The sequence below is a fragment of the Anomaloglossus baeobatrachus genome, chromosome 7 (genome assembly GCF_048569485.1).
Source record: "Anomaloglossus baeobatrachus isolate aAnoBae1 chromosome 7, aAnoBae1.hap1, whole genome shotgun sequence".
Classification (NCBI taxonomy): Eukaryota; Metazoa; Chordata; class Amphibia; order Anura; family Aromobatidae; genus Anomaloglossus; species Anomaloglossus baeobatrachus.
Window position 1 is genome coordinate 294,715,025 of NC_134359.1, and position 27,640 is coordinate 294,742,664.

Sequence of the window (27,640 nt, forward strand, 5' to 3'; positions counted from 1 at the left end):
GAATCCCAGTTTTCACTGTACAGAGCAGATGGCGGACTGGGAAATGGTGGTCACTCCAGATGCTTAATCATTTTATGGACGTCCAGACCGATTCAATACTGTGAAACTGCACATTATAGAGTGGCTTTTTATTGTGGCCAGCCTAATGCACACCTGTGCAGTAATCATGCTATCTAATCAGCATCTTGATATGCCACCCCCTCTTCTTAAGACCCTTTTTTGGCTTCTGCACTCCTCAATGCCCCAGTAATGAGTCTCCTTGTATCTTCTCCCTGAATTCACTTATCTCCCTCATGTCACATTCCATCATGGTAACAGGCATTGTATTTTGTGCATTACTCACCAATGGCGGGGGATAGTTGTCATGTTGAGATCGCTCCTTGGTTGTTTCCCAGCAACACATCTACTAGTAGGTGCCACAATACTGCTATGTACACCATTCCATGACACTTCCCCAGTCCAAATGCAGTCGGGCTCTCCATATGTGCAGAGATTCTTGTCCGACTATGTTGACTAACATATGGCTGATGGCAACAATACATTTGTCTGGTACTAGATTGTTTTTGATCAATGTGACTGAGGCAGTAGAGTCACAGAGCACCATAGCCTCCATACCCTCTACCCAAACTGACTCAGATGCTGTTTTATGGTCACATAGCCAAGGACACTTGTCCTTGCCCCACATGCCTCTTCCTCCTGTGGAGAGAGTAATGGGATCCCCTCCCTTCCAGCATTGCAGTCCCAATGCAGAACAGTGCTCACTTGTTGGAGACGCAAATGATGTGGGCTAGAACGTTTCCAGCATTCACTGGCAAAGTATCCCATGTGACCACAGTTATGGCAGCTAAACCCCCATTCCCCGATGCAGGCCATACTTGGGGGATTTTGAAACCTCAGCCTCTTTGTGATCTCCAATATCCACGTGGTTCCTCCTTTTGTTGCCAGTCCATGGTTCTCACTGACCCTCATGTAAGCCCATGTTCCCGACTCACTGGGGCAGTCCTTCCATATAACCTTGGCCGATTTACACCAATCTTACAGACCCATCCAGACTGGTTTTATATCAGCCACCAATTCTTTTAAGTCACCTGGGAGCTTGAACATAACTTGTTCCAGCATGAATATATCCAGGATATTTTATATTTCTTAAGCCCCCAGTTTTTCTATCTACTGAGTGCATGCTGCTTATAATGTTGGCAAATTTCTGGTACACCAGGCTTCATAGACTCCCAAAACTTCCTCCAGTAGGTTTCAGGCATGACGCCATATCTCTATAGCAGCGGTGGGGAACCTTTTTACTGCCGGGGGCTATTTGGAAATTTCTACCAACCTTCAGGGGCCGCACCAAATTATCAATGTGAAATTCTCTCTGCTATATTTGGTCAAACAATTAATTAACTCACTTCTACTGTGGTGGCCAGAGCTGCTTCTCCTTGGTGCGGTTGGTAATTTTCGGTGATATTGATGATGTTGCTTCTCACAAATACTTTTCTAGGTTTGTCTCGGTCTGGAGCGGAGTCAACTCTTTGTGATAATAAGATTGGTAAACCATATACATCACATAACAGAAACTGGGACTGCTGTACATAAATCACAAGAGAGCCTGGGGGCATATACATCACCTAGGAGATGCTGGGACTGCTGTATATAAATTACAGGAGATGTATATGCCCCAGGTCCTTCTGTGATGTACTGTATATGCCCCAGCCCCTCTTGTTGTATACATTCCCCAGCTCCTCTTGTTGTATATATGCCCCAGCCCCTCTTGTTATATACATGCCCCAGCCCCTCTTGTTGTGTACATGTCCCAGTCCCTCTTGTTGTATACATGCCCCCGCCCCTCTTGTTATATACATGCCCCAGCCCCTCTTGTTGTATACATGCCCCAGCCGCTCTTGTTGTATACATGCCCCAGCCCCTCTTGTTGTATACATGCCCCAGCCCCTCTTGTTGTATACATGCCCCAGCCCCTCTTGTTGTATACATGCCCCAGCCCCTCTTGTTGTATACATGCCCCAGCCCCTCTTGTTGTTTACGTGCCCCAGCCCCTCTTGTTGTATACGTGCCCCAGCCCCTCTTGTTGTATACATGCCCCAACCCCTCTTGTTGTATATATGCCTCAGCCCCTCTTGTTGTATATATGCCTCAGCCCCTCTTGTTGTATATATGCCTCAGCCCACTTGTTGTATATATGCCTCAGCCCCTCTTGTTGAATATATGCCTCAGCCCCTCTTGTTGTATACATTCCCCAGCTCCTCTTGTTGTATATATGCCCCAGCCCCTCTTGTTATGTACATGCCCCAGCCCCTCTTTTTGTGTACATGTCCCAGTCCCTCTTGTTGTATACATGCCCCAGCCCCTCTTGTTATATACATGCCCCAGCCCCTCTTGTTGTATACATGCCCCAGCCGCTCTTGTTGTATACATGCCCCAGCCCCTCTTGTTGTATACATGCCCCAGCCCCTCTTGTTGTATACATGCCCCAGCCCCTCTTGTTGTATACGTGTCCCAGCCCCTCTTGTTGTATACATGCCCCAGCCCCTCTTGTTGTATACGTGCCCCAGCCCCTCTTGTTGTATACATGCCCCAACCCCTCTTGTTGTATATATGCCTCAGCCCCTCTTGTTGTATATATGCCTCAGCCCCTCTTGTTGTATATATGCCTCAGCCCACTTGTTGTATATATGCCTCAGCCCCTCTTGTTGAATATATGCCTCAGCCCCTCTTGTTGTATACATGCCCCAGCTCCTCTTGTTGTATATATGCCCCAGCCCTTCTTGTTGTATATATGCCCCAGCCCTTCTTGTTGTATATATGCCTCAGCCCCTCTTGTTGTATATATACCTCAGCCCCTCTTGTTGTATATATGCCTCAGCCCCTCTTGTTGTATTTATGCCTCAGCCCCTCTTGTTGTATATATGCCTCAGCCCCTCTTGTTGTATATATGCCCTAGCCCCTCATGTGATGTATATGGCCCCAGCATCTCCTGTGCTGTATATATCACAGGACGGGCTGGAGCATACACAACAGGAGATGCTGGGGGCATGTACATAACAGGAGACGTTGGGGCATATACACCAATGGAGGGGTTGGTAGCATAGACATCACAAGACAAGGCTGAGGGCATATACATCAAAAGAGAGGCTGCGGTCACATAAATCACAAGAAGGGCTGAGGGCATATACATCACTGAAGCGGATGGAGCATATACATTACAGGAGCGGTTGGGGCATATACAATACATAGCAACACCGAATTATGACTACTTTATATAAAATTATTTTATTAATCAAAAATCACTTACAACACATACATTTAAAATAAGAGTATTTGAGAAAGGGAGGAGGTACTTTCCCTTGCCTAACCCTTCCTCAACGACGGGGGTCGGCGTCCTAGGGTGAAGACGCCCCCGTTCTTCGACGGCTTTACCCTAATCGGTCCCTCCCTCAAGGGTGAGAGATATCCCCTAAAAGATGGAATCAACCCCAACACTGGTAACACCAAAGTGAGGAAGAGGTGCTCAGTCCACAGTAGCTAATTTGTCTGTATCACTACTTGGGTGAGTGAAGGTAGGGTCCTGGGATATCGTCATATATTAGGAGTCCATGTGCTCAGTATAAAGGATAGAATTAAGAGTCACATAGATAGAGACCATAGTATGCTATTGTCAATTATAGACACAGTTCATATGTAATTAGTACAACAAATGCCCATTACGGACATGAATCATATTGGGTATACAAAGGTTCAAGAAATGCCCGACGCGTTTCGCCCTTGTCAATGTTGGGGGCTCATCAGGGGCTTTCCAACATATTCTTGAACGAAGTGTCCACTTTTGAACAATTCTATGATAAAACATAACAAATCTATATTAATGGCAATGTCCAATGATCAAACACCGCAACCCACATAGGGACTGAACAGCAGTACTAACCAGTAGTGGTACAAGTTGTTCACTTCAGGCGGGAATAAGAAGATAATACACTGTCTACCCAGCTGGTCAATCATGAGGTTAGTCAAGATAACTTGTGCACCTATGTAGATAGACACATTATCAATTACAGCCAAGCCAATATTATATGTGATGCCGCAGGCATGCATGTTGCAGACAGTACCTTATCTTGATGCAGGTGCCTGTCTCACACTGTTTAGAGCATTTATGCAGTCACAACCGGACCCTGATAAAAGGTTAAAACAAGGTTTTGGATACTGCATTAGGCTTTCTAAGGCACACATGGATTCAAAGCCTCAGTATAAATACCTGGAATGTCAGATCCATCATAGAATATACGCTATGTGCCCAGGATAAGGACTGTGGCTGAATACCTCTAGTCCGCAATATTGCCAGTTCCACTGCATAAAATATACAATAGTGTAGGGAACTCCAATTAATCTCAAGACAGAGAAAACCTGCTCAGCACATCATAACATTTGCAAACATGCAGCGGTACCTTAAATGTGTCAGTCAGAATAATTGTCCTCCACTGGTCACCAATGTTGCCGACAGCCTTAATAGGCTTATACCGTCACCCATATCATGATTATCCAAAAAGGTCCCTGCATTGGAGAGGAGGGTATTTAAACCATAAGTCTCACTGTACATCCCTCCTTGTTCCTATACACAGCGGGACACATACCTATTAGCTGTCTCCCCGTGTAATCAGGGGTCACCGTAATAGATGAAAGCCAATCTACAAACAAATGTATAAATACATGTCAGCCTCCATTCAGCACATGTAGCTTCAGTTACTGGTCAGAGGATGCAGCGTTCCTACCTTATAGTGGGCCCATCTGGGGAGGATCAGTGTGGCGTCCAGTGATCGCTACCCTGATGAGGCAATGCCTGCTATTTAAATACGTTTGGCGCCATCGGGATAGAAACCGGAAGTGACGTCGCGCAACTGCCATTAATATAGATTTGTTATGTTTTATCATAGAATTGTTCAAAAGTGGACACTTCGTTCAAGAATATGTTGGAAAGCCCCTGATGAGCCCCCAACATTGACAAGGGCGAAACGCGTCGGGCATTTCTTGAACCTTTGTATACCCAATATGATTCATGTCCGTAATGGGCATTTGTTGTACTAATTACATATGAACTGTGTCTATAATTGACAATAGCATACTATGGTCTCTATCTATGTGACTCTTAATTCTATCCTTTATACTGAGCACATGGACTCCTAATATATGACGATATCCCAGGACCCTACCCTCACTCACCCAAGTAGTGATACAGACAAATTAGCTACTGTGGACTGAGCACCTCTTCCTCACTTTGGTGTTACCAGTGTTGGGGTTGATTCCATCTTTTAGGGGATATCTCTCACCCTTGAGGGAGGGACCGATTAGGGTAAAGCCGTCGAAGAACGGGGGCGTCTTCACCCTAGGACGCCGACCCCCGTCGTTGAGGAAGGGTTAGGCAAGGGAAAGTACCTCCTCCCTTTCTCAAATACTCTTATTTTAAATGTATGTGTTGTAAGTGATTTTTGATTAATAAAATAATTTTATATAAAGTAGTCATAATTCGGTGTTGCTATAATTCCTACTTTACGTTATCTATTCTGGTATATAGCATATACAATACATCACAGGAGATACTGGGAGGCATAGATATGGCTTTGGGGCACAGACAGTATTTGGGGGGCAAATACTACACTGCGGGGGCACAGACATCACTGGAGGAGCACAGACATTACTAGGGAGGCACGGACATCCCTAGGGGGAGCACGGGAAACTAGAGGGGCACAGACATCACTATGGGGGGCACAGACATCATGGGGGGGCAAGGACAGCAGTAGGGTGGCACGGACAACAGCTGGGTGGCACGGATCTGTAGGGGGGCACGGACGGCACTAGGAGAGTACTGGGAAAAATCAACAACACTTGCGGAGCACAGACATTGCTAGGGGTGGTACACAGAAATGGGGGAAGTCACACAGCCCTGGGAGAGGGTGGAACACAGCCCTGGGGGACGGGGGGGCACACAGCCCTGGGGGATGGGGGGGGAACATAGCCCTGAGGGATGGGGGGCACACAGAACTGGGGGACAGGGGGCACACAGCCATGGGGGACGGGGGGCACACAGCCATGGGGGACAGGGGGCACACAGCTACGGGGGGCGGGCACACAGTTCTGGAGGAGGAAGTGCACAGCGCGAGCGGGCGCTCAGCACAGTGGGAGCCGGCGATCAACACAGCGGGAGTCGGCACACAGCGCTGGAAGGTGGCGCTCAGCGCAGTGGGACTCAGCGCTCAGCATAGCGGGAGGCGGCACACAGCACTGTAAGCTGGCGCTCAGCACAGCAGGAGCCGGCACACAGCGCTGGGAGCCATGAAGTTGCTGCTGCTGCACTACTTCTGTGGGACAAGTCCGCAGAGAGCTAACCCCGCCCACAAAGTAAGTCCTGAGCAAGCGAGCACTGACCAGCGTTCGGTCGTGAATGCTGAATGGGCGTCCTCGCACACACATGGGGATTTAAAGGCCAGCAGCTGGCAAGATGCGGCCGGCAGATTCCCAACGGCCACATAAAAGGTCATCGCAGGCCGCATACGGCCCGCGGGCCGAAGGTTCCCCACCCCTGCTCTATAGTAATGTGCTGTGAACTGTAGAGTAATAACTCTGATCCCCAGAAGGCAAGTTATTAAAAGTTAATAAAATTCACTTTCTTTCCTGGTCAAATCAATGCTCAAAAGTCTCATCCAGTCACCGATTGATATCTCATGAAGTATCACACAGGTAGAGGAGAAGACCGGGTTTATGCCGCGCTAAAAACCACTGATGCATGTAAATTAAAAGATTTCCTTTTTATTGGACAGTTCCTACGCGTTTCAGAGACATCCGTCTCTTTCCTCAGGAAAAGAAATCATCACCACCTCACCAGGTGAGTGCTTCTTTGTCATGGCTGTCCACCCTCATACCGGGTAAGACTCTATTGCGCTTTTTTCCCCTTTACAGTTTTACAAGATCTCATGAAGTAGACAGAGGTTATGAACTAACCGGAGATGGGCATCAATATCCAAGGTGTATTCATTGATCTGTGGTATGTCATGGTACCTTAAAGATGAGGGCCTCTCTCTCTTGTTATTCACTGTCATCTGTATTGGGGCAGGTGGGAACACTACTACATGAACACCCAGATATTTGCTTACCACTGCTACCCTCTCTATCTCCATGGCCCTCTCTCCTAGGGTGACCTGCATTAGCCTCAACTCAGTCAGTCGATCCTTCACCATCTGGATGACAGCCCTAGGCTATGGTCCCTCCACAGAACTATCCTCTTCCACGTCTGAACCAACATCCCCCTGTGAGTGTTCTCGGTCCCACTCGAACAAGTGTTGTAGTCGGGTCACCCGGTTTTCCTCTGTCAACTATTCCAGCTCTATCCCACAGCAAGGGCTCTCAGCTTCTCCTATTTTAGCCTCTTGTAGATGGAGTTTCACATCTCTTCTGCCGAATCACCACTCTGTAACATTCCCCGGCAAGCTGTGCAAAGAGAGGTGTACCAACTGATGCCCCCACTTGGAAATGTCTGAGGTTATAGGTTGTGTTAATCACCTAAGATTAACGATGCACTTATTTTTATTTTTCTATTCATGGTCTTACAGCAACTCTGAGTAGATGGCTAAGACGGGGTAATACCAGTCAATACAATCACAAAACGGAGTCAGTAGTTTCATTGCCTTCATACCAGGTGATACCCACTGTCTCCCAACTTTTGGGTGGCCCACAACTTTTGTATCTCCAGCCTATTTGGTCTGCAGTAACAGCCTATGCTCCTCCAGACAACGGATATCATGGCCTTAGCATGTATATCCAGATCCAGCCGGCAACAGAGAGTAATGGAATTTTTGCTTTATTCTAATTACCAATCCTGTTCCTGGCCTTCTGTTTATCTTAAACAGACAAGTAAGGAAATATTTAATAAAACACCACAATGAGATTGACATAACCAGCGCTTCGTGCTGGAAAAAGTCCACATCCCTTAGAGCAGTGTTTCTCAACTCCAGTCCTCAAGACCCACCAACAGATCATGTTTTCAGGTTTTCCTCAATATTAGACCAGGAATAATTCCATCACCTGTGCAACATTAAGGAAATCCTGAAAACATGATCTGTTGGTGGGTTTTGAGGACTGGAGTTGAGAAACACTGCCTTAGAGTCAAGAGTCATGGACTGCGCTCTATGTCCATTGATCTAATAGTCTTTAGTCCACAGCCAAGCTCCTCACAGTTCCTATTGGGAACCTGAACCTGGGATCATTGGACTCATTTGTTCTAAATACTTCAATATCACATCATTTCAGAATATGGTAAAACCGCTGATTTCTTATGAAGCCCTCAGTAGGACTAATAAGGACTAATAAGATCAACAAGATTTATGTGAAAAGAGCCCTCAGCATGCCCTGTTTGCAATGCCAACCCATAAGCTCCCTGTGATCATGTTGTGGCGGGTAATAGGTAATGGGCAATTAAAGGGCACAATTGACAGTGCATTTTAATGATTAAAGAGTAGAGCTATGTTTGAATGTTGCAGGCAGTTCATGCTTCTTTACAAGCTGCTTGGAACTGCTGCTCTACCAAGAATCTCCACTCAAACGATATTTACAAACACTCTCCCCATTGAAGCTTTTCTGCTCCATTTGCAGATGCCCCTACCTCATAATCACACAGGAAGAGTGTAAATAGTATTGGAGTATGGATTCAGCAGTTCAAAGCAGCATCTAAAAGAACAGGAACTAGGCAGTAAAAACAGCACTTTCAGCATGAGAGAGAAAGAAGCAATATAAGGTCATGGAGTATGCTACAAAGATTCATAACTTTGCAAAGGCTGATCAATAATTCAATTTAAAAAAAAAGGTACTCTAAATTTTCAAATATGCCCTTTTTGTAGACTTGAAAAAGTTTTTTTTTTCTTTAACATAGAAAATATTAGCCAATATCTTAAAAGATTGATCATCCTTGGTGACCTAAGAGAAACATGTTACCTATGAAGAGAAATGCAGGAAAGGCATAGAGAGTGTCTATCCTGCCCTTATGTCGCAAAGTATCATGTTCTGTGCTTCTGAGGGCAATGGTCATGCTTATTTTGAATTAATACTGTAGGCCTCCATTGTCTGCATCTGAAATATAATGTAGGAACACTGTTTTATAAAAAAAATATCCCAAATGTGTTACAATAATTATTTTTGCACATTATCGCAATGGGAGAAGAGATTGAAAAAAATCTAATCCCAGAATTATTGATAATTGTCCATGGAGGGAAGGTGACATCAGGTGTTAGAGCATTAAGGATATAAAATCTGGCCATATCACGGAGGAAATGATCCATTAGGCTGCGCAAGTCAGAGGTAAGATGTGCTGATACCTGAGGAAATCGTAACTCATCTCATCACTATTTGAATTAACGGGGTAACTGATATGATCTGATAATAACCCATGGAGCATGATTACGACCAGAGCTGCCAGGGACGGTAACAGGGACTTTATTTTTTTGTAAAAATTCTCAAGGTTTGTCTTGGATTTAAAATGTTAAAATGTATCTAGAGGGTTCTTCTTCACTTTGTATTTTACCTGTATTTCCACTTTTATGGTTTCTTCTGAGTTCTTCCCTGGAATGTAAAAATGATTCCAAGGACTACTAAAAATGTAATAATATTTTTATTGCCCTAAGAGGTAGGATCCATTACTGTCAAATCAATTTTAAGTTGGTTTCCAATATTTCTGCTTGTTGCTTAAAGAGGAACTTTATGCTTCACTTCCAATGTATGCAGAATATGTGCGGATTACACATCAGGAGGGCACGCTAGAATTCACAACTCTGACACATTGTGCTACAAGGAGAAACTAAGGCAGAAAACAAGCGCAATAGGGTCTTAACTGGTTGCAATAGGGGTAAGGATGAGACTAGTATCTCCTCACCTGGCATAGTTGTGTGTGACACAACTACTGATGCGTGTGCAATAGGTTGCTGCAGATCCGGGCTGGTGCACACTGACATAAAAGACGATAAGGATAAAGTGTGGTTATTGTGCGCTGCCTCAGTGGATGGAAAGGACTCTAAATGGATTAAGTTGAAAATAGTTTATTAGTCTACACATTTCAAGGCAATTTAGCCCTTTCCTCAGGAGAAAACCATAGTATGGTTTTGTCCTGAGAAAGAGGCTAGATTGCTTCGAAACGAGTAGACGATTAATCTACTCGTTTCGAAGCAATCAAGCCTCTTTCTCAGGACAAAACCATACTATGGTTTTCTCCTGAGGAAAGGGCTAAATTGCCTTGAAATGTGTAGACTAATAAACTATTTTCAACTTAATCTTTTTGGAGTGCTTTTCATCCACTGAGACAGCGCACAATAACCACATTTTATCCTGCTCGTCTTCTATTATTGTGTTGCAAGTAGTACATGCTACAATAGGTCATACTTATACCTCAACCCATCCGGTCAGTACATAGGTGCAGAGGGACTATTGGTCTTTGATGCCTGAGCTTCTCTTATTCTACGTTTCTCATAAAAGTCTATCTTTTTCTACAGAGAATCCACACAAAAAATCAGGAGGTGGCTCCAACTAGGAGTGGACTAGGTTAGAAATGCATCAGCAAGTTATTTTTTATGTGGTTTTTCCAATAGAAGGAGTTTGATTTTCATGCAGAACATCAAGTGCTGGCATTTTTTTGTTTTGATAGTCCAGTTGTTGTGATGACTTGTGCATCCCTCACCTACAGTATCCTCACCCATCCCTTGTAGACTGTGAGCCCTCGCAGGCAGGGTCTACTCTCCTTCTGTAGACTGTGAGCCCTCGCGGGCAGGGTCTACTCTCCTTCTGTAGACTGTGAGCCCTCGCGGGCAGGGACCTCTCTCCTCCTGTACCAGTCTGTTCCTTATATTGTTTATTATTATTGTACTTGTCCCTACTATGCATACCTCTTTTCACATGTAAAGAGCCATGGAATAAATGTCACTATAATAAATAATAATAATAATAATTATAATAATAATCTGAGTGATCATCTTATGACCAGAACATATTCCCAACCTCTGAAATAAATAAACATTCCACTTTAAGTCTTCAGGTTTTTCAACTTTTTCCAAAAAACTCCATTTATTTTCTTTTCAAGTAATGAATGTGAAAAAAATGAAAACCCATTTTTTACCATTCTATTAACCAGGTTGTTTAGGCAGATCTGGACAGATTTCAGAGTCCACCAGGTTTGTAGGACCCGTTGTAAACAAGGTAAGCATGCTTAATGATTTATTAGAAGGGGTAAGACACTGAAGTGGTCCACTGACTCAGTTACGTGAGGGTCCACAAGCTCAAATATACAGTCCTGGTTAGTCTGCCTCTAAAGGTTCTTGTATACAATATGGAACAAGTTCTAAAAATGCACAATAATACTTTACAACATCTGATTTTGTGTTTTTCAGTGTGATGTCATCATGATGGAGAATTTCACTTATAATTTCTTTATTTTGACATTTACTACACATGAGAACAATAAACCATTTTTATCTTTTTTCTTCATCCTGATTTATCTTATTGGAGTACTTGCTAATTCGGCCACCATTCTGGTAATATATAGAGATCAGCACTTACACACCCCCATGTATCTATTCTTGTGCAATTTATCCATCGTTGACCTTTGCTACACAACCACCACAGCTCCTAAGTTGGTTCACATGTTTCTAAGCAATGATTACACCTTGTCCTTCACCCAATGCTTCGTCCAGATGTACTTCTTCCTACATGTGGCCACAACGGAGGATCTTCTGCTCTTCATTATGGCTTATGATCGATACGTTGCCATCTGTAAACCTCTACATTATCATAGAATGTTGAGTAAAAAGAACTGTATCCTGCTCATGGTAGTTGCTTGGGTTACCGGTTGTTTAAATTCAGCTTTCGCAACCTTAACATCATCTAATATATGTTTATATACTAATACAGTCCCTCAGTTCTTCTGTGAATTCAAAGCCTTTGGCAAAATCTCCTGTCCCAATGCTGGTTTTCAGCTTTTTACCTACATGGAAGCTGTAATATTTGGCTTTGGCCCCTTTTTCTGCAGTATATTATCTTATATTATGGTCATCATCGTGATCTTACACATGAAATCTAGTGATGGAAGAAGAAAGGCTTTCTCCACCTGCTCGTCCCACCTTATAGTCCTCAGTATGTTCTATGGGACATGGATGTCCGTGTACATAATGCCACCATTAAAAGATCCCCGGGTCTTTGAACTGACACTTTCTATTCTGTATTCAACTATTACTCCCATGTTAAACCCTCTGATATACAGTGTACGGAATAAAGATGTAAAAAGGGCTCTACTGAAAATGGTGGGCATCAAAGTCAAATGAGAACAGAGTCATATACCGATAAGTTAAGCTTAATGTAACACATGATGGTTTTAGTCTTTGGACCATTTCCGATCAGAAACTTGGGATTCTTCTCTTTGTGATGGATGATTATATTTGATATGTGTTCTAGAATATAATAAAGGTCATTCTACAAAGAAAAAGTAGTTATCTTTCAATAAAAGGTTGTGTTATTGAGGGAGGGTGCTCTAAAAGTGAGACTTGTGTCTCAGCAAATTTTATACCTATGCCTTTAGCTTCAAATATATAAAAAATGCTGACCCATACATCCAAGAGATGTGAACAGATGCTAGCTGAAAACACAATATAACTACAAAATACATACAGCTGCACACTAGAATGCTAATAATGAATACGGGAACTCTAGAATATTTGAAAAAAGAGATATTTAGCTTATGTATTGGCAATGCTTGTGAGCTCGGTCACCACGGCAAGGTATTTCTCACTATACCGGAACCCTAACTATGCCTTTAGCTTGTGATTATTTCTGTTTTATTGTATTTTCACTAGTACCACTAAATGCCAGTTTAATACCAAAGAATGTAAAGTGAAGGTGCAAGTAGGAAGGAGTGAATGTGTGGCGGAAACCTCATAGTGTATTTGGCAAGACCTTGAGATTGGTGGAGACCAACTCAAGCATAATGGAGTGTGAAAACGCTCCATGGTGCTCCTACTTCAGGTATAATGTCTGAGGGCTAAAGATATTGTTAAATTCTCTGTAATGGAGGCAACGACTAGGGCCACCAGGTATTCTTATCAAAGAGTACTAGCTATAATGGCAGCCAGTGTAAAACCCCACAAGGGGGGTCCTGCTTAATAATTTTTACTAAGGCAAAAAAATCAAATTACGCTCATGCCATTTACGATTCACTTTATTAGTCATAGTAGACATTATCTAAAAATATATATATTTGAAACTGAAAGTTTAAGTTTCATCCATTGTCAAGTAGACATAGCTATAAGATATCTGCTCTTGAAAGGGTTCTTCTTACAGGTCATATGGTCTTGAGGTTTCTGTCATGGGAAATGCCATCAGAAATAGGAAGATCCATGACAAGAAGTCAAAGCCAGTTGGCTATTCGAAGCTCAATAAATGAAACTTAAATCTAAAAAGTGGGTACAGACATGGTGCAAAAAAATTCTTATTTTTGTTAAAAGGTGATTTTCTTGTGCAAAAGTAGTAAAAGGTATAAAAAAAATACCTTCAATATCACTGTAATTGTCTCGACCAGTATGAAAAAAAATCTAAATGTTTATGTATGTATGTTTCATGCTGTAAGAAAAAAAGTACAATCAATACCACAATTGCTCATTTTTGCTCTCCAGCCTTATAGAAAATAAAATAAAAAGTGCTGAAAAATTGGTATGCATCCCAATATGGCACCAGTGAAAAATACAGCTTATTTTGCAAAAACTAAACATCCACATGTTCTTGCCTGAAAAACAAAAAGTTATGCATGTTATGATGTAAAAAATAAAGAAAAAATAAATTGGGTATTTTCAGTTTTGTATTCACCTGTAGAATAACGTCAATAATGAAATTAAACTTATAAGTGATAGGTGCTTAGCCAAAACAGAAAAAAATCCAGAATTAGAATTTCTTTTGTACATTCCACCTCCAAAAAATTGTAATACAAAGTCATTCATGACAAAAAATGATACCACTGAAAACTATATATTGTCACGAAAAATAAGCCTTCATACAGTTCCAGACAGAAAATTGTTAAACGTATGACTCTCAGAATATAGCAACCCAAAAACATGTGATTTTTAACAGTATTAATTGTACAAAAGTATTAACATTTTATTAATTTGGTATCACCATAATTGTGCTGATCCACACAATAAAATCAGCACCTTATTTGGGCAAAATGTACGAAATTTATTATATGTAGGTACTAAATTAATAAAATGTAGGGAGTTTATATTATGTAGGTACTAAATTAATAAAATGTAGGGTGTTAATAATATGAAGGGACTAAATTAATAAAATGAAGGGAGTTAATAATATGAAGGGACTAAATAAAATGTAGGGAGTTTGTAATATGTAGGGACCAAGTTAATAAAATGTATAAAGTTTATAATATGTAGGGACTAAGTTAATAAAATGTAGAGCGTTAATAATATGTAGGGACTAAATTAGTAAAATGTAGGGAGTTTATAATATGTAGGGACTAAGTTAAAAAAATATTAGAAGTTTATAATATGGAGGAACTAAGTTAATAAAATGTAGGAGGTTTATAATATGTAGGTACTAAATGAATAAAATGTAGGGTGTTAATAATATGAAGGGACTAAATTAATAAAAATGAAGGGAGTTAATAATATGAAGGGACTAAGTTAATAAAATGAAGGGAGTTAATAACATGAAGGGACTAAATTAATAAAATGTAAGGCATTAATAATATGTAGGGACTAAAGTAATAAAATGTAGGGTGTTTATAATATGTAGGGATTAAGTTAATAAAATGTAGGGAGTTAATAATATGTAGGGACTACATTAATAAAATATAGGCAGTTTATAATGCGTAGGGACTTAGTTAATAAAATGTATAAAGTTTATAATATGTAGGGACTAAATTAGTAAAATGTAGGGAGTTTATAATATGTAGGGACTAAATTAATAAAATGTAGGGAGTTAATAACATGTAGGGACTAAATTAATAAAATGTAGGGAATTAATAATATGTAGGGACTAAATTAATAAATTGTAGGGAGTTAATAATATGTAGGGACTAAATTAATAAAATAAAGGGAGTTAATAATATGAAGGGACTAAGTTAATAAAATGTCATGCGTTAATAATATGTAGGGACTAAATTAGTAAAATGTAGGGAGTTTATAATATGTAGGGACTAAGTTAATAAAATGTAGGGAGTTAATAATATGTAGGGACTAAGTTAATAAAAAGTAGGGAATTTATAATATGTAGGGACTAAGTTGATAAAATGTAGGGAGTTTATAATATGTAGGGACTAAATTAATAAAACGTAGGCAGTTAATAATATGTGAGGCAAAAATAATAAAATATAGGGAGTCTATAATATGTAGGGACTAAATTAGTGATGAGCGAGTATGCTTGTTACTACTCGGTACTCGCACGAGTATCACTGTACTCGGGCTACTCGGCGGGTACCGAGTAATTTCGCGATACTCGTGCTGTACTCGTGGTCTTCATCCCTGCATGTTGGCGCTCTTTTGAGAGCCAGCCCTCATGCAGCGATTGGCTGGCAGACCACTGCAATGCCACAGCCCTGTTAGTTGTGGAATTGCAGTGATTGGCCGGCCCGCACAGCGTGACCGAGCCTTTATACCGGCGGGCGCACTGTGCTCTGCACACAGCCATCTCATATTCCCTGCTTTCCCCGCCCACAGACGCCTATGATTGGTTGCAGTGAGACACGCCCCCACGCTGAGTGACAGGTGTCTCACTGCACCCAATCACAACAGCCGGTGGGCGTGTCTATACTGTGCAGTAAAATAAATAAATAAATAAATAATTAAAAAAACCGGCGTGCGGTCCCCCCAATTTTAATACCAGCCAGATAAAGCCATACAGCTGAAGGCTGGTATTCTCAGGATGGGGAGCCCCACGTTATTGGGAGCCCCCCAGCCTAACAATATCAGTCAGCAGCCGCCCAGAATTGCCGCATACATTAGATGCGACAGTTCTGGGACTGTACCCGGCTCTTCCCAATTTACCCTAGTGCGTTGGCAAATCGGGGTAATAAGGAGTTAATGGCAGCCCATAGCTGCCACTAAATCCTAGATTAATCATGTCAGGCGTCTCCCCGAGATACCTTCCATGATTTATCTGTAAATTACAGTTAAATAACACACACCCGAAAAATCCTTTATTAGAAATAAAAAACAATAACAAAGTCCCTCATCACCAATTTATTAACCCCGACAAAGCCTCCATGTCCGGCGTACTCCACAGTCCTCCAGCGTCGCATCCAGCTGTGCTGCATGCAGGTGACAGGAGCAGCAGAATACACCGCCGCTCCTGTCAGCTTCACACAGCAACTGAGGTGAGTAGCGCGATCAGCTGCTGTCAGTCAAGTAACTCACGGCCACCGCTGGATCCAGCGGTGGCCGCGATTAACCTCAGTGACAGCTCAGCTGATCGCGCTACTCACCTCAGTTGCTGCATGGAGCTGACCGGTGCGGCGGTGAGTAGCGCGATCAGCTGAGCTGTCACTGAGGTTACCCGCGGCCACCGTTGCATCCACCGCTGGATCCAGGTAACCTCAGTGACAGCTCAGCTGATCACGCGGCTGTCTTCAGTTGCTGTGTGAAGCTGACAGGAGCGGCGGTGTATTCTGCAGCTCCTGTCACCTTCATGCAGCACAGCTGGATGCGACGCTGGAGGACTGTGGAGTACGCCGGACATGGAGGGTTTGTCGGGGTTAATAAATTGGTGATGAGGGACTTTGTTAGTGTTTTTTATTTCTAATAAAGGATTTTTCGGGTGTGTGTGTTTTTTAACTGTAATTTACAGATTAATCATGGAAGGAATCTCGGGGAGACGCCTGACATGATTAATCTAGGATTTATTGGCAGCTATGGGCTGCCATTAACTCCTTATTACCCCGATTTGCCAACGCACTAGGGTAAATCGGGAAGAGCCGGGTACAGTCCCAGAACTGTCACATATAATGTATGCGGCAATTCTGGGCGGCTGCTGACTGATATTGTTAGGCTGGGGGGCTCCCCATAATGTGGAGCTCCCCATCCTGAGAATACCAGCCTTCAGCCGTATGGCTTTATCTGGCTGGTATTAAAATTGGGGGGACCGCACACCGTTTTTTTTAATTATTTAATTATTTATTTCACTGCACAGTATAGACACGCCCACCGGCTGCTGTGATTGGGTGCAGTGAGACACCTGTCACTCAGCGTGGGGGCGTGTCTCACTGCAACCAATCATAGGCGCCGAAAAGCAGGAAAACAGGGAATACGAGATTGTTTAATGAGCGGCCGGCTTTTTCAAAAGAGGAAAAGCCGCCAGAGTTTAGTGAACAGCTGTGCAGCGCCGCGGCAGTGATCGGGGAACAGTAAGTAAGAGAGAGGGGGGAGAATGACCGACAGACTGCGAGAGGGGCACAGACAAGATAGAGAGAGACAGACAGAGCGAGACCGACCGACGGGAGATAGAATGAAAAAAAAAAATGACCGACATCGCTAGTAAAAAACACAAAACGTGCGTTTTGGACATCGGAGTGCCACAAAATGTTTTACGTAAAATCTTTCATGTATTAATCTCAAAACGTAACATACACCAGCTCTATCTCACTATTGGGTATGTTCCCTTAACATTTCCGCCATGAAAATTCATTTTGGTGTCATTTTGGAAGGTTTTCTGGTGAGTCCGTAAAAATGGCGTAAAACTCGGACAAAATTGTTCACAGCTGTGACTTTTGAGTGATAAATGCTTCAAGGGGTCTTCCCCATGCTGTTGCCATGTCATTTGAGCACTCTTCTGAGACTTTTGTGACATTTTTAGGGTTTCTACATGCTGCCGGGGGTCATTTCAGAAAAATACTCGGGTCTCCCATAGGATAACATTGGGCTCGGTGCTCGGGCCGAGTACACGAGTATCTTGGGATGCTCGGCCCGAGCCTTGAGCACCCGAGCTTTTTGGTACTCGCTCATCATTAGACTAAATTAATAAAATGTAGGAAGTTTATAATATGGAGGAACTGAGTTAATAAAATGTAGGGAGTTTGTAATATTTAGGATGCTTATAATAAAAGCAAATCATGAATATAGATTGTTGTAGAAACTAAAAGGGAGGATCCTCTGGGGTCAACAGCACTTTACAATAGAGATATAGTCTATTATATAACTGATGGATAACTTTAGTGCTGATATTCATCAAAAACAAACCTGAACTTTAAAATTGAACTAATGAAGTGTAAAGCTGGGTTTACACACTGCAACATCTCAAACGACATCGCTGTAACGTCACCGGTTTTGTGACGCAATAGCGATGTTGTTTGCGATGTTGCAGTGTGTGAATCACATCAGCGACCTGGCCCCTGCTGTGAAGTTGCTGATCGCTACAAATCGTTCAGGACCATTCCTAGGTCCTTTGTTTCCCGCTGTGCAGCATGCATCGCTACAAAGTTTCAGTGTGTGAAGACTTTGCAGCGACTTTGTTAGCAACTTCCCTTTCAAAAAGCTGCTTATCAACGTCCCCAACAACCAGCTAGGTCCCTCTGCAGGTCCGGATCGCTGTTGCGTTGTTGGCCAGGTTTGCCTGTTTGACAGCTCACCAGCGACTCACCAGAGACTTAGGGAGGTCGCTGTTACGTCACAAATCCGGTGACGTAACAGCGATGTCCTTTGCGATGTTGCAGCGTGTAAACCCAGCTTAACAGCTACCTTTTACCTCCATTGGAAGGTCAGTTGCAATAATGTTAGACGTTTGGGATCAATAAAACCATGTGCCATCATTGAGCTCATGAGAGACTCAACAAAAGTAGATGTGTTCTGTTTAATGAGCAGGCACAAAGTCTACAGTCCCTTCTTTTTTGGCGAGGATAATATCAATGTCCACCCCTACATAAACATGTTAAAGAAATGGGTTATGCCACTGACAGAGTATATTTGGCAGATTGTACTGTATCAGCATTATGATGCACCTCAACATTTCCATTGGATGTTCACCAATATCTCAATGAACCTTTACCAGAATATTAGACTGGGTGTTCTGGAGATGACCATTCACTTGAGGTGCATTGGCCTCTACATTCACCATCAAGGACATAGTATATCTCCTCTCCAGCCACAGGATCTGAATCACTAAAGATAACATGTCACTAAAACAGTGTAGTACATATTCGAGGCTATCCCAGAAAGCATCTGGACAGAACTGGACCACCGCCTAGACATCTGCCGTGTCACCAATGGAAATCATTTTCAATTTGTAGTGTACCATAAAAGAACATAACATCATTAGCTTGTACAACAGAAGAAAAACTGATCCACACAATGTACAGGCTACACCAGCCGTAACTACTCAGTTATGGAACTACAGCTCCGTCAACGGATTTATGGCCACGGCTGGCTACTGCACATCTTCCCATATTGATTTAAATAGGGGGCTGATATGCAATATCCAGACGCAGCTACTATACAGATTAAGGGGCTGTGCTATGCAGCTTCATACCTGACTAGTTCCGGTTGGCATATAGGTAATGACTATGGCACTTCTGTTATGGTGCAGAAGTAAGATTCAATCCCTTGCATATGATGAGTAAGAAACATTGCACTAAAGTTGATGAAGAATTGATGTATATTTGTTAAAGTATCTTCAAAAACGAACACAGACCACAGATTTTTCGGTCCCAAAATACCGGACATTCATCAGTATGGAGAATGAAGTTCACCACTGAGGCTTAAGTAAAAGTGGGCACTATAGAGAAGACCACAGTGTCCACCGCTGTGTCATGGAGGCGCCTCCTAGACATAGCAGTGGACACTGCGGTCTTCATCTTAGTGCCCACATCTACTGAAGCCTCAGTAAACTTCATTCTGTACACTAATGAAGGTCCGGTATTTTAGGACCGAAACATCTGTGCTCTGTGTTAATTTTTGAAAATACTTTAATAAATTTACATCAATTCTTCATCACCTTGAGTGCCAAGTTTATTACTCATCATAGCTCCAGTTGGCGGTGGCACTTAGAACACCTAATAGGCAGGGATGGACAGTTGCACCCCCACTGATAAAATATCGATGACCTATCTTAAGGAGAGGTCATCAATGTTAAAGTCCTTGACAACCCCTTTAAGAACCACATTTGTGATATTCATATTCTCCTCTGAAATATTATTTTTTATCAAATCAAACCATGTGACATCCCCTGTGTATCATCATCTACTTTACGTTAATAGAAAATGGGAAAATTGCCGCTAAGGGATCAGAAATGCAAACAACAGACAAATTCCCAAATTGTTAATACTTCTACCTGATTTTACATCGGGGACCTCACATGTTCACAGTGTATATATTGAAATCTCTAGAAGCAATTAAGTTGTATCACATTAATAATATTCAAAGGTAAGACATGCTGCCGCTAACTGTACGAATATTATTAATTCTACACTGCTCGAATAAGTTACAATAACATGCAGGTAGAAATAACTTTTTAATTTTCTCATGAATGTACCCATGTAAGCTTTTTTTTGTAGGGAAACCCTTGCATTTTTTTGGATCCATTTTTAGAGAAGGTATTTAAAAGAATGTGTTGGAAAAATGGGCACATTTTAGAATCTGAATTACCTTGATAAGGACCTGATTCTGATGACAAGACGACTGCATCAGAGCATCTTAACAATGGCAGCTCTTGTAGGATGATTCTAGCAGGCAAAGGTTAGATTCACACTTTTCACAATTCCAAAAATAAACATTTGATATTGTCATCGCACAGAAGTCATATATCAATATATATCATGTTTCATTCAGACATTAAATGGAGAAAAGAAACAAAAATTTTAACTGGAATCGATGTCTACTGGTCAAGCCAACCCCAACCAAAAAAACAAATAAAAAATGATCAAAACATTTTATGGAGCCCAGTATGAGTTCCAGAATATCAGAAGACAACGGCACAATCCATTCGATATCCAAAATGTGCTTTATTCAGTTCAAGAAGTACATTAAAAAGTGGGAGGAGAGCCGGGTGCAGGCCCCCAGGGGATAACGGCTATTTCGCACAGCCTAGTGCTTCTACGGGTCCTAGTGCTTTCACGGTGGACCCATGGAAGCACCTGGAAGCCTGCACCCGGCAATCCTCCCACTTTTTAATACACATCTTGGACTGAATAAAGCACATTTTGGATATCTAATGGATTGTGCCGTTGTCTTCTGATCTTCTGGGACTCATACTGGAATTCTTTTCCCTCTTCAGCGTGCACAATCCATTATATATATAAAATGTGCTTTATTCAGTTCAAGAAGTGCATTACAAAGTGGGAGGAGAGCCGGGTGCAGGCCCCCAGGGGACGACGGCTGTTTCGCACTTCCTAGTGCTTACACGGGTCCTAGTACTTCCATGGTGGACCCGTGGAAGCACCTGGAAGCCTGCACCCGGCAATCCTCCTGCTTTTTAATACACGTCTTGGACTGAATAAAGCACATTTTGGATATCTAATGGATTGTGCCGTTGTCTTCTGATTTATTTTAGCGAAGTTGATGGCAAATAGGTTAGCGGCAGTATTGCCAGAGATTATAGATCTCCCCCAGGCTGGCTTTGTTAAAGGGTATTCAGTGATGACAAACATTAGGAAAGTAATGCTAGCAATTCATGTAGTAAAGCAGACGAGAGAAGGGGGGGAGGGGAATCCAGCCTTGATCACCTTGGACGCGGAGAAAGCCTTTGACAATGTGAGGTGGTCATGGCTGGAACAGGTGTTAAATCACCTGGGCTTACACGGAGCTTTTAGGAATTTTGTGGGGGTCCTTTATGCAAATCCTCAGGCAAGAGTGAATACCCCGGGATTTCTGTCAAAAATATTTCCTTTGATGAAGGGAACCAGGCAAGGATGCCCGATGTCACCACTATTGTTTAACTTGGCTATTGAACCACTGATTAAACGTTTGAATGAGGGGGGTGGTTTAAAGGGATCAAGGTAGGGAGGAAGTCATTGCACTCAGCCTTATTTGCTGACGATATAATCCTGTTCATGAGCAAACCTAAAACGCAATTGAGTAGTCATAGAACAAATTGAGGAGTTTGGGAGGTTAGCAGGGTTTAGACTTAACAAAAACAAATGTGAAATTCTCTTCTTGGACGGAAAGAGAGCGGAGGGGGAGAGGGCTGCACTATGTGACATTCCAATAGCTAGAAATACAATTAAATACTTGGGAATACAGGTTGGGAGGGATACTAAGACCATATATTTATTAAATTATTCCCCTTTAATCGAGAAAATTGAACATGAACTGGAGGGTTGGGCAAATTTGCCGTTGACTCTTCTGGGAAGAAATCATCTAATAAAAATGATGAGCTTTTCCAAGCTTCTCTATCCAATGCAGACAATCCCATTGCTCCTTAAACACTCGGATGTGAACAGAGTGACAAAAGCGTTCTCACGTTTTTTGCGGAAGGGATATAGGCCGAGGATTAGTGCCAAAAAGCTAATGTTGTCAACGGAAAATGGAGGGATCAGACTACCTAACATCAGGGGGTACAATTTGGCTTGTATCTTAAGACATGTAGTCGATTGGATTAGATGAACAAGTAGGTATTCTGACTGGGATATAGAGGCTGAATTTTGTAAGCCTTGGGACCTGAGTTCAATCTTACATACCTCCATTCCAAATTTGCCGCCCAATATTAAACACTCACTGATTTGTAGAGACACAGTGATGACTTGGAAGGCGGTTAGGAAAAAGTTCGGGTTAGCCTGGAACATCTCCAAATTCCTTAATATATGGGCTTGTCCTGACTTTCCACAGGGAAGGGAAAACGATCTCTTTAAAGAGTGGAGGGAAAAAGGGATTAGAACTCTAAAAACCCTGATGCATGATACAGAACGGAGATGGATGACGTGCGAGGAGTTGAGAGCAAAGTATGACTTGCACCCATTCCAGACTCTCCAGTTTGAACAGGTGAAACAAGGGCTAATGAAGAAATTACACAACATAACTAACGAATATGAGACAAATAAGATGGATGTGATCATATTAAGGGACATCCATGCCACAAATATATCAAGTCTTTATGGAAATATGAGAGAAGTGTTAGTCCCTAACATATCAGGAAGAATGTTGGAAGGGTGGGCAAGGCAGTTGGGAGATCAAGAGGTGGAGGAGAAGATTTTGAATGGTTGGATGGTGATGAGGAAGAAGATTGTAAATGAGAACTTAAGAGATACCCAATTCAGGGTCATACATAGAGCTATCTATGGATTTAATATATTGAATGCTAGACATCCAGATAAGATGATGAGTTGTCCAAATTGTGGTATGGAAAAAACAGATCTATATCATGGGATATGGCAATGCGAGAGGATTGAAAGATTTTGGAAACAAGTCCAGGGGGTAGTGAGGAAAATCTGGAATAGAAATGTAGAATTAGATCCAATGGTCTGGTTATTTCACTATCGGCATCGGGAGGAGGGAGAGAAAGGGGGAGATAAGTTACCAAATCTTTTCCATGATATAGCAATGATAAGTAAAAGGGCTATTCTTCAGAAGTGGCTGGTGAAGGAAACACCAACAAAAGAAAAATTGCTAATCAATTGAAAAAAACGCTCATGTTGGAGAAGGTGATGGTGGAGAGGTGTAAAGAAAGGATGACAGCAAAATTTTTTAGTAAATGGAGAAAGTTCATAAGCGTTATATGTTCTAGAGAAGAAACAATACAAATAATGTCCACATTTATGTCTACGGAATGGTCCATGAAGGAAGACCTGTCAGGGTCCCTGTGCGAGCTGAAAGTATAGTTGGCCAAATTCTGGGTTGTGTCGCATGGAGAGGGGAGGGGGGGGGTGGGAGGGATAGTGTTTATAAGTAATGTTTGTAACAAGTTATGAAGGAATTCTGAAGGGGGGTAGCGGAGACTGAATAATGGAAATATACACTGACGAAGAAGGGGAAGGAGCAAATTTGATGACAGTGACAGATATTTGGTTGATAAATTGTAGAGACTATGTTATTTGCTATTTTGATTTGTTGACCCTTATTTTCTTCATTCTGTACCCTATTTTACCATTGCAAGAAAATGAACAAAAATTTGGTTTAAAAAAAAAAAGATAAGGTTAGAAAAAATAGAAAAAAAAAATATTTAGAATATTTAAGTAAATAAACTGATCTAAAGTTTTAACAGGCATAAAAAACTAATAATTAAAAACAAGTTGTCAATTTTATTTTACTTAAAATATTGCAAGTTTAGGGTATGAACCTAATCATAACTCTTACTTCTGAATTCTGGCGATGGTCGAATAAAAAATACATACTTTTTTATGACAATTTTTGGAAAAAAAAAATGTCGTCTCTACATTCTTAGTAATGACTTATAATCTTTCTCTCTATCTTTAAGACGCAGTCGTGTCTGAGGATGTGTCAGCCTTCTGTGACTTCTGTGTAAATGTGTAAATGATGATGCATAGGAACACTATGGGACAGAACAGGAAAAATAGGGTCTTATTCAATAGATATATGGTGATAATATGATGAAATACTCTCACCTTTTTAATTTGTGTAACACACAACAAGATCAAAATCCTGAAATCAGCTGCTGAACGAAACCATGAGCCCCAAGGCTGGTAAATGTGAAAGAACCAGGGACATGGAATGGGGAAGACTGCGCTGCTGAGAAATAACAAGAGACCAATATCCAAGATTCCGATGAAAGGCGGTTTATTTTTCAATGCGTTTCAAAGCCATCACACTCCTTCTTCAGGAGGTGGTTCTCCTGAGGAAGAAGTGTGACAACTTCGAAACACATCAAGAAATAAACTGTCTTCACCATGCCATATTTCTGTTACCTTCACATTTACTAAAATGGTGATGGGCATTTATTTATTTGATTTGGACAACTTGGATCTCAAGTTCTTCAACCTCACCAGGACATGGAAATTTCTTGAAATTTTGGTTCAAAGTTAATTTGTGAAAAATTTATTAGATCGTCCTTCATTGTGATACAATATAACCCTACAAGAATTGATTGAACAATTAGTAATAAAGCAATAAAGAATAAAAAATAATGCTATCTCTGTCTTGCAGCGTTTCGCCATAGTCATGGAGAATCACACCTATAGTTTCTTCATTTTGACATTTTCTAAACATGTGAACAATAGGGCAATTTTAGCGGTTTTCTTTACCTTAATATACCTGACTGGAGTGATAGTAAATGCTATCATTATCATAGTAATATACTGGGATCGGCACTTACACACCCCCATGTATCTATTCCTAAGCAATCTATCCTTCATCGATATTTGCTACACAACAACCACAGTCCCTAAGTTGGTTCACATGTTGCTGAGTGGTAATTATATGCTTTCTGCCAAAAAATGCTTTGCCCAGTTGTATGTCTTCAGCCATGGTGTTACTACAGAGGACCTAGTGCTCTTCATTATGGCTTATGATCGATATGTCGCCATTTGTAATCCTCTACATTATCACAGTTTATTGAGTAAGGCGAACTGTATCCTATTCATGACTGCTGCCTGGGGCATCGGGGGCTTCAATTCAGTTATTGCAACATTGATCACATCTATAACGCCAATGTGCTCTTCAAATACAATTGCACAATTTTTTTGTGAATTGAAAGCTTTTTCCAAAATCTCCTGCCCCAATGCAGGTTTCCAAATACTTACATATATGGAAGCCTTATCTGGTCTCGGACTTTTTCTTGGCAGTATAATATCCTATATCAAGGTCATCATCGTTATCGTATGTATTAAATCTGCTGATGGGAGAAGAAAGGCTTTCTCCACCTGCTCGTCCCACCTCATAGTCCTCACCTTGTATTATGGCACCTGGATGTCTGAGTATATTATGCCACCATTCAAACATACCCAAATCTTTGAACTGAATCTTTCAATTTTTTATACAACCATTACTCCCATGTTAAACCCTCTGATATATAGTGTACGGAATAAAGACGTAAAAAGGGCTCTAGTAAAAATGGTGGGGGGCAGAGTCAATGATGGTTAGTGCTAGATGTTATGAAAAAAAAAAAGTTTTCTTTTAGAAAGAAAAAAATATTGAATTTTAGGATTTATCAACTTTTTTGTATATACTATTTACTCGTACTTTGTATATTCTCTAAGATACAAGCTGACAGGTATGTGACACGACCACCAGGGCTGTGGGGAACTCGGGACCAAGCTGATTCTTTTGGGAGGTCACAGCAGGAGGGCCCGACTCCGTGATCCTGGCGGTGTCGTTAAATGAAGGATATTTACAGGGGATAAGTCGTGACACCACCTGTGGTATTCGGAAATGTATGGCTGACGCTGCTGAATGGGACCACTGGGGCAGATGGTGATGCAGCAATCATGGTACAGCTCCCCACAGGTGGAGCAGGGCCCCAGGGCAACCGTTATAGTCTTTGATGGAGGAATTAACGTCGGGGTGCAGGATCGAAGACACAGCCAATAACTGGATGACACAGGGACTGTAGTTTCCTTTACCTTTTTACTTGGTAGTGGATGATACAGGAATGGGAAATTAGTTCAGATGGGCAGCCTGGAAGCAATTGGGGATTCACCTAGCCAGGTGGGTTCGGAGGCCTTCCTTCTACGCTGTCCCGTGTAGGTCCCTGCCGCTTAAAGCTATGCTGCGGCCCTCTTCCTGGTATTGGTACTGTTTCTCACCTGTATGGCAGGTGGCACAAGCCTTTTACAGGTGCCATTCTTCTAATAGCGACTCCGGGCTCTAGTATGCTGCTGTGCCCCAGGCGTTTTGTTTGGCCAGAAGACCTGCAGTCTCCTACCCTCCAGATTCCGCTACCGGGCCTTCAGTACCCGAACAACCAAGGACTCTGGAGTCCTGTATCTAGCGCTCTGCTCTGGGGTGAGCTCTGTTCCTGCTCTGCTCCCCAGGCTCTTTCTCCAGAGACTGTGTACTTCATTCTGCTCTTCTCTCCTGTTCCCTGTTTCTGACCCCTCCCCCAGGCCAGAATTTTTAGGAAAGCTCCCCTTAAACTGGGTTCTTGAGCTCCCCCTTCTGGTCTAGAGTCAGGAGAGTGTTGACTGCTGTTTCTACCTAGCATGGGGGCCCCCCTTTTTGCTTCCAGGTAGAACATCACCCCCTGTGAGGAGGCTAATGCTACTGTGGTAACCGGACCACTGGAGTGTCATATTCACCCCTATTTAAAGTCAGTACTCCCGGACTGTGGAAACAATTAACGAAACAATAACAATTTGAGAATTACAAATTTGAAAAATCCAAACAAAAACAGGAAAGTAGTCATTGCAGCGCTCAATCTTTACGCTGCCATCCAGGAATTGTCTCTTTCCAGGTACCTGGCATCTAGTTGGTTGTAACCACCTCAACTCACCTCATATTTCATCTGTGGGCGTGGCTACAGGGCACTCTGTTGCACGATGGGCCTGGTTTTCAGCCACGCCGGTGGTTTATTTTTCAAGGCCAACAATAAACATAACTCATATACAGCTATTGTCCTGACCACACATAGTCCTGCGGCCCAATTGTCCATCAATCCATAAATAACTATGTACATTCAAGAATACTCAATAAGTTCTTACAGTAGTTTCTGTAGGCACAATATGCTTAATGGTTGCATA

At 42.0% G+C, this 27,640-nt stretch overlaps 1 protein-coding gene across 1 annotated transcript; it reads left to right on the plus strand.

Annotated features, from left to right (window-relative positions):
- Positions 1-11,675: 11,675 nt before the first annotated feature.
- On the plus strand, positions 11,676-12,353 carry LOC142246761 (olfactory receptor-like protein DTMT). Its single transcript, XM_075319813.1, has one exon. The coding sequence runs from the start codon at positions 11,676-11,678 to the stop codon at positions 12,351-12,353; it is 678 nt and encodes a 225-aa protein (XP_075175928.1).
- The last annotated feature ends 15,287 nt before the right edge of the window (positions 12,354-27,640 follow it).